A 12,612-nucleotide genomic window follows, 5' to 3' on the forward strand; every position below is an offset into this window, starting at 1 on the left:
ATGATTTTAGTTATTTGTGGTTTAATTATCTATGGTACATATCTTACATCCCTCGGTACATAGTAGGTTTATGTGAAAAGTTAAGATACTTGCCACGGGGCCCTTGGAGCACGATCGACGATTCCTGCATAGTCAACCTTCTAATGGCCCAACCTTGACATTAGTTCGTCGTCGTAGCTTATCCAGTTCATTGAAGGCATCTTCCTTCCGTTGCAACTTGCGTTGCTGAGTTGCGATCTCTTTAAACCGTTTCTTTCCCCCAAATTTCAGCTTGGTAATAATATCAGCTGCTTGTCCTCTTGTCCAATCTCCGACCTTAAGCTTCCCATCTCTGATGCGGGCTTTATTCAGCATATTGATCTGCGCCGACGAAGCGGGATTCTGGCGCCAGGGCTGTCGAGATGCAATAGATCGCTTCTCAAACTTGTCACCTGCGTATGTATCTGCTGCTCGTACGGCAGTTTCCAAGTCCGGCCCGGATGCAATAAGCCGCGGACGAGTGAATTGAAGTTTCTCGGAGACTGGATCGTTGAATTTCATGACGTGGCGTACTGCGAACACGTCGTTTTCTTTTTCAATTGTTAACCATCCAGATGTTTCTGATAGTAAGTACTTCGTTCCATCCACCCGTACCCAGGAATTTGGGCTGAGAGATCTGATATGTCGTTCGGACTGCGTGTCCTCCAAGAGGTCATAGATGGTGTCATATCTGGTGAATTTCAAACTTGTGTTGTCATCCACCTCATCTTCTGGTTCAAGTACTGGTTCGGGGATTCGTTCCTCTTGGCGGCCTTCCCGTATCTCTGTCACGCTGGACTTGTCTAGAACCTCATCTGGATGAAGACCAAACAAGGTTGGGGTTGAAAGAACACCAGTTTCCAAGGACGCGACCATATCAATTATATGACAGTCTTCTTTTCCAGGAAATAACCGCAACCCACGTCCAATCATCTGTATGAGGAGATTCCTTGATCTAGTCGGTCTTGCAAGAAGCACACAGTCAATGTTTGGAATATCGGTGCCCTCTGTGAACAATCCACAGTTCAACAGTACCGGGAATTCTTGGTTTCTGAAAGCATCGAGTTCTTCAGCTCGAACATTCTTATGCGTCGTGGCAGTAATATACCGAGCATCAACTCCATGCTCACGAAACGTGGCCGTGAGCTGTCGGGCGTGTTCAACATCCACACAAAAGACCAATGTAGATTTCCGACCTTCAGAATTAGCCATCCACGCCCGAACAGTAATATTATTTGTGTTGATAGTGTTGACTGCCTGTGATAGCGAGCTCAGAGCAAAATCTCCGAACTTGTCTTTCTTGACATTTGCAAGATTTGCTTCTGACTTGACGGTTGTGAAAACTGCATTGGCTAGCCATTTATCACCGATCATATCAACGTAATCTTTGTGATATACGATATGGTCGATCGCGGCGCCGAGTTTCAGACCGTCGAATCGTGCAAAGGTCGCGGAAACTCCAACAAGGACTGGCGCACTTGGTGTAGGCTCATTCAGGCTAAAATGCCCCAAGACTTCCCGGTATGATCGCGCCACGATATGGTGTGCTTCATCTACAAGCACTAGCTTGAAAAGAAGGGGGTCGAACTTATTGATGCGTCCTCTGGAGAGGGTTTGAACAGACGCGATGATAATGTCGCCATGTCCTGTGGCCACATTCTGACCCATTTCAATCTCAATAATCTTATCAGGGTATGCAAGACGACAATGCTTCGCTGCTTGTTCAACAAGTTCGCGGCGGTGGACGATAATCATAGTCTTCGTTGCTTTTGTATCACGGGGTGGGACTCGGTCGATCAGCTGTGTAAAGATAACCTAAATACAGAAGACATCGTCAGTAAAATACTTCGATGGTGGGCCGATCGGAAATATTTATATCGCGACTAACAGTTTTTCCAGCTCCCGTAGCTAGTGAGATTCCAAGGCGCCGATGGCCCTCGCCCAGGTACTTGAGCACTGACTGAATACATTCCTCCTGGTAATCACGGAGAACAATGCTTGAGTTGGGGAGCGGAGGCAAAGTCGAGTTGAGTCGCACATTGCGCAGGTAATTCCATTTTGCAGGTTTTCTCGGAGACCCTCTCCACGATCTCGAGATCGACAACAATCCAAACCTTCGAATGAACTCCATATGCGAAGAACAGCAAGCCGTGAAGTTGAAGCTCCATCGCGGCATAAATTATCGCAAACAGTGCAAACATCCTCTTATCGTCGATAAGGTCGGATCAAGCCCGCTGCGGAGCTTGAACCTTGACTTTTTTTTATGGACCAAGTACTTGATCTTGTTCTTCCTTTTATTGTTGTTTTCTTCTTTCTCGCCTTTCTCCTAGTCCGGCCAGGAACGATTTTGTAATCCAACAGGCGCAAATGTGATGTTTCCTTCCTGGTCCATCAGATTGCGCTGCGACTCGACGAGTCTCACACGATGAGCAGTCCCTCCGAAACTTCCTCCTACAGACCTGACGATTCCGACAACGACTCTGATTTCGCTCCATCAGCTCGAGGGCGCCAGAAGCAGCGCTCTACTTCGCTTGCTCAAGACTTCGATATCGAGTACTCGACATCTCAGAATCCAACACAACCTGAAATCCAAACAGAGGAGCAAGATGAAGACCCGCCGGATTCCTCACAAAGTCGGTGGGAAAGGCTGGATGTATTATTGCAACATGTAAACAACATCAGCCTGGATCATTACATAAAAACCTTGGAAAAATCACAGGTCGATGTCCCCATTGACACCGCGGACGCTTCTAAGCCGTTCTATCGCGTCGCCCAGCATGGTGCTGTGGTCTGGTCTCACATAGAGAAAGAAACTATGTTTAGAGCTCTCAACAAGAAGGGCAAACACGGGATCGAGCAGATCGCTGCTACTATTGGAACAAAGTCAGTGCTCGAAGTAGCGGATTACCTCAAATTGCTTCAGCACAGCTTGGCGGAGCGACACCTTACTCCTCAACGACTCAGGACTATTATCATGGGGGACATCCCTGCTGCCGTCGAAGTCAGCAAGGAATGCTGTGATGAGCTGGACAAGTATGCAGAAGCAGCGGTATTGAGAGAAGACATTGATTTGGAAAAAAAGACCCGACTACTATACGTCGACAATGCGCTCATTTCTGACTTTCAAGCAAAACATCTTAAGTCAATGGAGGTAAACACCCCTTTGCCAGGCAGTATTCATTTGGCTGCCAATTTGTTGAACGTGCCAAATTGGACCCAAACATCTGGGTACTTCTTTATGAATTTTGGCGGCACGAGAGCTGAAGACTCTTGGCAAAATCTTGTTCAATCGAGAAGCGAGACACCTTGCATATATGGCGATGCACTTATGGATTTTTATGCGCTTACCATGTCAATTACGCGACGCTTGGTTCAGTCGTCAATATTTTTTGCTCTGGCACGACTACGCGGCCTGGACAGAATCGGCAGAACAAGAAAGCAGGATATTCGAAAAAGGGATGTCAGAGCCGCCATTGACGTGATGAACATGAAACATAATCGAGCCGGATTTTTCATCAACATCGCCCGCCAGCATCAATTAGAGATCGTGGATGATTCGAATGAAACCGATCCCCAGACTCTGAGTTACGATGAGGCGGAGGAAGCTCTTCGGCCCCGAAAATCAGCCCATGACTCTGAAACCGACGTCGAAAACTCCGCAAGTGAATCAGAGGAGAAAATCGACAACTCTAACTCGGAGGCGACACAATCCAAATCACAACCAAATATAAACCCTGCCTCCTCTTCAGAGTCTCGCTCCCAGAATCAACTGCTACCCAAAGTTCCATGGAACACGATACCCCTGGATCCTGAAGAAGAGCATGCAGATCTCCTCGACCTGGAAAATAGTCGGTGCGAGGAACTGAAGCTATGGGATCTGATGGGAACCCCTGCGCCATCTAAACTCAATAACCGCATTCCCGCGTCTTACCATCCTCGCACACAGCGCAAGTCCAGAGACGATCTAGCTGATTGGCGCGATCGTGTTCTCTACCGCAGTGAATGGGAAGAATATGGTGATGGCACACAGGATCTTCAAGACGACTTAGCTGCCAACTCACGGAAAAGGCGCCTGTCTTCCCATGAAGTGGAGACTGAATCGGACATCGAACGGCCAAGAAGAAGAAAGAGAACACGAAACAAATCGCCATCACGATCACAGCCACGACCACAACCAAATATCCCAAGACCTAAATCTGCTCGGTCTGTTCGTGATATTTCTTCTGATGAAGAGGAGCTGGAAGGTTCTGATAAGAATGGGGAAATGGGGGATATTGATGTTGGTCAAGAGTCAATTCAAAGAGATGAGGATAATCAGGTTGATGAGAACGAGGATGATCATAATCGCATGGATATGGATGACGAATCAAGCCATGCTCCAAGCTATATTGATATAAGTGAGACCTCGCCATAGGTCATCTAGTTTGATGAAGTTGCTAGACTCTCGCTACGAGCAGCAGGGCTTTTAATGTACATACACACTACTTTAATATAAGATACCAAGCATTTACAACAATGAATTACGTTACTGCAAAAATACTCAGCAGAGACTTCCATCACGGCATATGATTAAGAGGGAGAAAAAAAAGTAAACACATTCAAGAAAATAGGTGGAAAGACCCCTGGGCCCCTGTATCCATCCCCGTGAAAGAAAACAACACCTATATCTCATAAATCAGGTCTTGGACAGAGGGCGAATCAACTCAAACTCCAGCAGATAATAGAAACTGCGCCTTTTCCTAACCAAAGTAAAAACAAAGAGTAAAATGTTCATAAACACCGCCATGCCACGACGGCCCCCACCCGCCAAAACACTCTCCCTTCTCCGCACATCCGTGGAATATATCGTACATGCATTGAGGAAGAAGTTACAGGTCGAGGGTCTTGTAATCAGCACCGGCCTCTGCGCTCAGAGGCTGGGCTCCAGTTCGGGCATCCCCACCAACGGGTTGGAAGCTATGTTGGTTACCAATTCCGGCAGTGGCGGCACTTGTAAGCATGGTGTTGGTGTGCTCATTGGGGCCCTGCAGACTAACAGCCTGCAAAGCATCCTGTGCTTCCTTAACGCGCTTCTTGAAAGCCATGCGGTCAAGGAAAAGCTGTTGGCGCGCTTGTTCCAGTTCCCGACGCTCGGCCTCGATAATCTCCTCCAACTCGTTGAACTGTGACAGCTTGATCTCAAACTTTTGCAAGGTCACGTTAACTGCGGCACCCACTAAGCGGGTCATCTCACGCTCCTCGTGTGATGCAAGTGCACTGGCACGGGCGGCAGAAGCACCCAGGGTAACAGTGGCAAGAGACTCCTTAGGCTTATCGGCCTGTTCGCGAACGGAGTCCACGTCCATCGAATCCTCGGCCTTAACGGCGTCCTTGCTCTTGCCATCGCCCTTCTCCATTTGATTACGCAGCTCCTTGCGGATCTCCTCAACAGATCGACCAGCAGCGGCAGCAGCCACAGCTGGCTCTGCCATCTGGGCCAGGAATGCGACGACAGAGAGAACAGGGTTCTCTGTCGCGCTGATCGGGTCCCGGCCAGGAGCGGAGCGAAGTTCAGGCAAGTCTTCAAGGTATTTGTCCTCAATCTCCAACTGCAAGAATTTCATCACACACTCCTCCCTTGTTCGAGTACCCACGTGGTTGGCAATCTGCTCCCAGTTATCGTCAAAGCTCTCCAAAGCCTCCAAAAGCAAAAGAAGCTCAGAGTCCGACCATGGTGCGTCTTTATCAGTAATGTGTGAGTGTCCCTTGTCCTCAAGCTTGACAAAGTCTGAAGCGCTGTGGCTGGAAGGCATGCGGCCTTGGAGGAAACAGTTAGGGCAGAGGTCGTATTTTGTGTCGGGGGTGTTGGCATTTGCTGAGGTTGGCGCGGCCTTCGCATAGTGGAATCGAAGTCGTGTGCAGTCAATACCGCAAGAGAAGCAGTGGGACTTCTTCCGTGGTTCTTGGTGTTCGATTCCATTTGTCCCCTCGCCGTTGGTCTGCTTTTCCTTATCAGGAGTAATATCCTTGCCCTTGTTATCGTAGATATTGCGACGAAGATCGAGACTGAGATCGCCCTTGGACGCTGGAGTGGCGGAGGCAGCGCGATCTGTGGCAGGGAGAGCTTTGCCGGAGGAGACGGAGGAGTTAGGACCAGGTTGGAAAGGCTGAAGGCCGCGGGGAGTGTCCGCAATTACGCGGAAATGGCCGGTGAACGGAGGTCCGATATTAGATGGTCGGGTTTGAGGGTCAACCTTATAGATAAGAAGTCATTAGTGGACCGAGAAGAGAGAAATGCGTCACAAAATATGCTTACCTGGTAATTGATCAAACCCCACTGTTCAAGGAAAGAGTGAATGCGCATAATCGCGCAGACATCGCCAGCAAGGTTACGGCGACAAGCAGTGACGGTCAAATACTCAATAGGGTTCAATCGGTAAGTGTTGATCATGAAGTCACGGTAGTCCTTGTATGTAGCTGGGGTCTTGCTGCGGTTACGACCATTGAAATATTCGGCAAGAGCTTTCTTCTCAATGGGGTTGATAGTGTTCATATCAAACCAGCTAGCGTAGCTGGGAAGAATGATGGCGTGCGTTTGAGCAACGAGTTGGTCGCGGGCGGAGCCTTCTAAGGACGACTTGGTTGGCGCGGGTTGATCTTCACCCACAGCATCTTCAAGGCCCTCGTTAGCATCGGTAGGAGGTTGTGATTCTCCCGCAGCATCCTCCAGGCCCTCTGTATCGCGCTTGGTGTCTGCTTCGGTGCCACCCATTTCCTCATCCTCCGGCTCGGCATCGCCATTTTGAGGTTTGGGAGAGGCTGGGGCATCCAATGGGTTGTCGGATCCGGGAGCGGTTTCGACCTTCTTCTCGGGAGACTCCTGGCGCGATTGCGCCTCTATCATCTAGTAAGCAACCGATATTGTTTGAGAGAGGCTGGGGAGGGGGAAGGGAGGGCGCGAATTACCAGAGCCGCTGGCAGCGTGGGACGGATCCCCGGCAGCATCTGAGCCAGCTAAGGACTGGGCATGCTCAGAAGCCGCAGTGGGATTGACTGGAGTCTCATCCATGATGGGTTATAGCAAGGAAAGTAGCTGTCGCGGGTGACAGAAGATCGACTCCTTGTCTGTCAAGCGCAATCGGTATTGGACAACGCAGTCGGGTGACGCGTTGAAAGAATAAAATAGGAACGAAATTAATTGAGATCAATAAATATGACCCCGTCTGATGAAATTACCAGGCAAAGGGGAATGATTGGACCGGGTGCTGGATCAATGGGGGAGCGAGGTGGATGTCGCGACACGGAAAACTCGCGGACTCTGCCAAGACTTGAGCTGACCGCCTAGCATGTTTCGGGACTAGCGTATTTTGACCATACACAGCAGCTTCACTTGTCTTTATGGCGCTACACTTGACCATTAAATCAACTACTTCGTCTACTTCATCTACTTCTACTACCTCTTTTTAATTTTTATTCTCTTCTACCATAAGGCTTTATTCATCTTTGAACTTTGAATTTAATTTAATTTGATTTGATTTCAATGTTTTTATTATTCTGTTCTAGCTGTATCATAGTAAACCGCTCTGGTGTTTTTGAATCTTTGAACTTCCGATCTCTAAAACCCATCTAGGAATGTGCGGCCATGGCCTCAGCGCGATCCTTGAGGGCCTTTGCAATAGATGGACGGGCCTCTTGGCGCTTGATCCAAGCATCGAGGTTGGGGAATTCCTTCTCCAGATCAATTTCGAACAATCCAACAATCTTGAACCATGGGATGAATGCGAAATCGGCATAACTGAACTTGCCGCCGACAAGGTACTCTTTATCAGCTAATGTGCGGTCGAGGACACCGGAAACGCGACGAATCTCGTTGATGTAGCGGTCCTTCGCACTTTGGATCTGCTCAGGGTGGTAGCGTGTGAACCAAACGGCCTGACCAAAGTAGGGGCCCTGGCCGGACATCTGAAAATGAAGCCATTGCTTGGCGGAGAAGTAGTCTTGCGAGCCAGAGGCAAAGCTGATCTTATTTTCCTTGTCGTATGTTTCGATGATGTATTCGAGGATAGCGCCGGACTCCCAGAGAGTGATGCCAGTGTTAGGGTCTTCGATGGCAGGAACGCGGCCGTTGGGATTGACTGAGATGAAGGGCTCCTTCTTAATATCCTGGAAATCCACCAGCTGGATGGTGTAAGGAATACCAAGCTCCTCAAAGGCCATGATCACCTTCCAGGGGTTGGGGCCACTAGTGTGGCCATAGAGCTTAATTGGCTTGAGAGACATTGTAATGGATTGTCTGGTTCAAGTGGTTGAGATTTGAAGTGGAATGTGGAATGGATGAGAGATTGGAGGATGGTGAGATGTGGAAGATTGATGATGAAGAAGGATCAAAATGCTGGAATTGAAGCAATATTTAAAGTCTGCCATATCGGAAATTCGTAGCTCTGAAGAAGCGAGTTATGCAGCATGCTGCCCCACGTTTCTTCATGATTATTCATACTTGGCGTTCGGCATCGGCTTTGGCGCGCTGACAAATGGCCAGCAGCGTTTGAATTTGCTTTCTGAGCATTTCGCTACAAATCTGTGGATCCACATTCAGCGACTTTGCCCCGGGATTGGTTCTATGAAAGACCCCGAAAAAAGATCATTTCTGCATAGCCTGAGGTGCATGATCTCCCAACCTTGGAATGTTTGTGATACATAACACGAACCACGACTGTAACCTAGCTGGCTATACAGACCAATCAACGGTGGCAAATGTGTTGACATGATGTCAACCCTTTCTCTCCGCTTCTCCGCCTTGCTTATTTAACAATGACAAAACGTGGAAATATAACGAATCCACCCGGGGTTGTTTCAATTGGGGCCGAAGCAATTCCCGAAGCACCATATATAGACCGGCAATTGACCTCGGGACCGAACATGCAGAATTGATCCAGTAAGGTCCTTTTCTGGCGTCTGATCAAAGAAATATGCATTGTTCTAACACGATCACAATAAATTAGCTGGTGGTTTAACAAACACCTCTATGGGTCAAAGTCGATCACATTGAATCAGACCCCTTAGAGCTAAAGGGAGCTTTGGCCTCCCCAAATAACTACACATCATGGTCGACATGACCGACCTTCCAACTGGGGCTCAGCACAATAGAGATTGATCGCTGGACACGTCCAGAAATCTTCAAAGCGATGAAGATTTCCCCCATCTCTACATACCTTTGTTCCTTGCCCGCGCCGCTCTTTCTCCTTCGTTCACCATTTTTGATAGTCAATAGCTTCAATGATACCATGTTCGGTCCGTATTTTTCTGTGCTCAGTCCTTAGTAGGTATAAATTTGCATATTGCATAGGCCGATGACAGGCATCTGGAGCTAGCGCTAGCTGAACATGGCTTTGTTTTAACTACATGTTGATTGGACACCCTCGTTCACCAACTCAAGCTTGAGTGTGAGAGGTAGGTTTTTAAAACCTAGCTTGGTAGTGAATCAGCTCATTTCTCAGAGAACAATATAGAGATCATTATTGTTCCGAAGGCGTCCAAGTGCCGCATAGGCACTGGGCTTGGATACTGTCATATCCAAATGACTCAACGGATTAGGAGTACGCTCAGGTAAAGTCGAGTCATCAATGAGTCCGCAAAATATTACAAATCATATACAACTGGTAGCGACGCCCTCCACACTTTCCTCGTATGGGGAATCAACTTTATTTTTGTGGGGGCAGTGCCAATTAAATATGGCTTCCAAGCCTCATAAGGCGTGATTTATTCTTATTGGGACAATGCTTGGGCACAGCATTGACACCAGATAGAGCCTCCATGTCTAAATGGGTAAATAAGCCTTTGTATGATTGGTTCGGAGTCAACAGTTTTCACATCAATCATCAAATCCTTCCAAATGTCCCAAAGTAATCCGAGCTGACAGTTTGTACTCGAGCATCTCCGCCACCATACAATACACAAGGCCTTCACCTAGATCTGATGGCACTTCAATAGTTCCATATCAACACAACAGATTCAATTAAAATATATTTTTAATGTTACTCTGTACAGAATTTTCCTTTGCCTCAAACAGGTCACATCAAAATGAACCCACCTATTGCCGTCGGAGTTCGGATCGGAATAAAAACCAACCATCGGATTAAGCCTCGGACTAGATCACAGCCGGAACACGTTTTTCTCATCACGCCACTACTAAGCTTTAAGCAAGCAGGAATAGTTAACTGCCTCTGCCATTTAAGCGCTGCAGTAAGATTCTAGATTGTACTTCTAATAAGCTACAATATTGATTGCTTCTGAAAACAGTGATCGAAATGGCTTTTTTTGACTTCCATACGAGTAGCCCCGCACTCTTTGACTCATCCGTAAGCCCTAGCCACTTCGTAAGCGTGTACAGCCTTATCCCAATTTTGGTTCTCGTATACTCCAAGGCTGGAAATGAACGTCATTAAGAGCAAGTTTCTAAGATCTTATACATGGATGTTTTGTTTTTGGTTGTCTGTGCAACATGTCGTAACACTTACGGCTGTAGCACCCACTGGCCGTTGGTAGCCGCAACCCAGATCTGGACGCGTTTCTAGACCCTTTTTCTCTCTCGAAGTAGCATTCTGTTGATATGGAGGACTCGGTTTTTTCCTTCTAGCAGCGGGAAGTGGAGTCATTTTTAGTCACTTGGATCTCGATTCTCAAAATGTCGGAGCTCACAGTATACCGCGTGGATCCGACTAGCCACTAGATTGGTTACTTCCATGGCATAGTAATTGTCAGAAATATCTAAAAAAATTCCTATTTCATTACGATCATATGTCAGATTCAGAGCGTTTTTCTGCCTGGGCCGGTCGATGGGTTACCAAGCAGGCATAAGGCAGCAAAGTATGACGATGGGCCCCTGCATTGACCTGGGGAACAGACATGGGATCATGGATCATATCCAGGCATCTTGTTTACGCAAGCGGGCATTCAGCCTATGAGAACTATGAAAACTAAATTGTAAGCCTGAGGCGTGAGTCAACGTGAATAACTATGAGCGCCACGCAATCATTTCGGATGATCGACCGCGCCCTTTCGTGTTTCAAGAGAAATTTTCGAGCGCAAATTCAGAACCGGTGGTTGGTATTAATCAGGAAGAGTTTAGCGTGCATCCTAATCACTTACCGGATCGGGAGCCCGCAGTGTCGGGTTCTCGAAATAGTCAAGTACATAGTGAGTGAAGACGATCCAAACTACGGTCTGTTCTCCGTTAGTGAGCGACAATGCCTCAATTATTAGATTGATGATGAACTTGCTTGCTTACTGGACGCCCTGTCAAGCTTCCTCATTAAAGGATTGAGGATTCGTCGCTATACAGTCCTTGAAGAGTGGAGCTCGGTTCTGTTTTCGAAGTCCGACGTTTACTCCGAGGGTCCGCATCCTCTTACTGACGTCTTTTTTTCTAGGCTTCAAGAGTTTATTCGAGCTTCGACTCATATTGATGGCTTGCATTGTGGGTCTTTGGGTTTACAAATTCTAGTATTCTATTCTTTTAGTGGATTTTTTTCAATTTTCAATTTTTTGGTTTACGTCGGAGTTGATCACGGCCAAGGCATGTAATGTAACTTTGAGCCCCATCTACATCTATATAAGCCTAAGGTCATCCCCAGATAGAAAAGTCTTATTTACTCAATTCATCAGACTCAGATTCGCTCATCAATAGAAAGATCGTTTCATCTTCCATTGATTCTTTCAATTCAATTAACCATTCCATCTATACCTTCTATATTCACTACACATCCAACACCGCCATCATGAATCTTCTCTTCCCCAAAGCCTACCACACTCCCGCTGGTTTGCAAGACGATCCTGCTCCCTGGGCTACCGCACTGAAGGACCAAATCAAAAACAAATACAAGAACCGTTCGAGCGTCTCTTCATCCAGCACAAAAACCATGTCCGACGTCGCCTCTACACATTCCACCGTTTCCACCGCAACGACTCTGAAGGGGTCTGCTCTGGACGCCAAGAAGAAGAAATGGTACTCGCTCAACTCCAAGTCTAGCGAGACACTCAATTCTGAGACCAAGTTTGTCAAGGATTCCGACAAGGAGGCTTCTCAAAAGGCTATTCACAATGAAGCTCTTGCTAGCTACTTCAGCACCCGCTAGAATGAGAAAGATATTGAAATAGTCTATTGACTATTTCTATCTTGACTACTTCATTGTTTTGTGCTTCTTTCGACTCGCCGCGGCTTTTTATCTTATGCGCTTTTTACTTTCCGATACTTTATGCGCTTGATACCACACTCCTTTGTTTGAGCTTGCCGCTTTACCTTGACGACGATACGACTTGAAAGACGATTATAATCCGGTTATTTTTTTAATATGATTTCACAAAAATTTATATGGGAGGAAAGTTTGGAGATTGGGATAGAAATAACGGGGTTAATGCATGTTCAAATTTGTTGATTTGATGTTGCCTGGGAATATGGCTCGGAATACAATAGACTGCTAATGAATGGCTGATTTCTCAATTTAAATCCTTGTTATCATTATGAATAAATTTTGAGTCTCATTTAAATTTCATTTAGAACAGTTGATTTCCGCATCTTCTTTGTATAATATGTCAAGATGTGATATTAACAAAAAT

General features: G+C 46.9%; 5 protein-coding genes across 5 annotated transcripts; 2 read left to right on the forward strand and 3 right to left on the reverse strand.

Annotated features, from left to right (window-relative positions):
• Window positions 1-132: 132 nt before the first annotated feature.
• N7478_011208 (DEAD/DEAH box helicase) lies at window positions 133-2,149 on the reverse strand (the record flags this gene model as incomplete). The annotated part of the gene is made up of 2 exons (XM_056927422.1): window positions 133-1,833; window positions 1,907-2,149. The coding sequence occupies 2 exons, from the start codon at window positions 2,147-2,149 to the stop codon at window positions 133-135; spliced, it is 1,944 nt and encodes a 647-aa protein (XP_056774470.1).
• A 294-nt stretch (window positions 2,150-2,443) lies between these two features.
• N7478_011209 (uncharacterized protein) lies at window positions 2,444-4,432 on the forward strand (the record flags this gene model as incomplete). The annotated part of the gene is made up of 1 exon (XM_056927423.1): window positions 2,444-4,432. The coding sequence occupies one exon, from the start codon at window positions 2,444-2,446 to the stop codon at window positions 4,430-4,432; it is 1,989 nt and encodes a 662-aa protein (XP_056774471.1).
• Window positions 4,433-4,886: 454 nt separating this feature from the next.
• On the reverse strand, window positions 4,887-7,066 carry rscE (uncharacterized protein; the record flags this gene model as incomplete). The annotated part of the gene is made up of 3 exons (XM_056927424.1): window positions 4,887-6,251; window positions 6,314-6,894; window positions 6,964-7,066. 3 exons carry the CDS (start codon window positions 7,064-7,066, stop codon window positions 4,887-4,889), a joined length of 2,049 nt encoding a protein of 682 aa, XP_056774472.1.
• A 557-nt stretch (window positions 7,067-7,623) lies between these two features.
• N7478_011211 (glutathione S-transferase family protein) lies at window positions 7,624-8,277 on the reverse strand (the record flags this gene model as incomplete). The annotated part of the gene is made up of 1 exon (XM_056927425.1): window positions 7,624-8,277. The coding sequence occupies one exon, from the start codon at window positions 8,275-8,277 to the stop codon at window positions 7,624-7,626; it is 654 nt and encodes a 217-aa protein (XP_056774473.1).
• Window positions 8,278-11,774: 3,497 nt separating this feature from the next.
• On the forward strand, window positions 11,775-12,131 carry N7478_011212 (uncharacterized protein; the record flags this gene model as incomplete). Its single annotated transcript, XM_056927426.1, has 1 exon — window positions 11,775-12,131. The coding sequence occupies one exon, from the start codon at window positions 11,775-11,777 to the stop codon at window positions 12,129-12,131; it is 357 nt and encodes a 118-aa protein (XP_056774474.1).
• Window positions 12,132-12,612: the final 481 nt, after the last annotated feature.

Source organism: Penicillium angulare (genome assembly GCF_028827245.1).
Source record: "Penicillium angulare strain IBT 27051 chromosome Unknown utg000008l_segment0_segment0, whole genome shotgun sequence".
Taxonomy (NCBI): domain Eukaryota; kingdom Fungi; phylum Ascomycota; class Eurotiomycetes; order Eurotiales; family Aspergillaceae; genus Penicillium; species Penicillium angulare.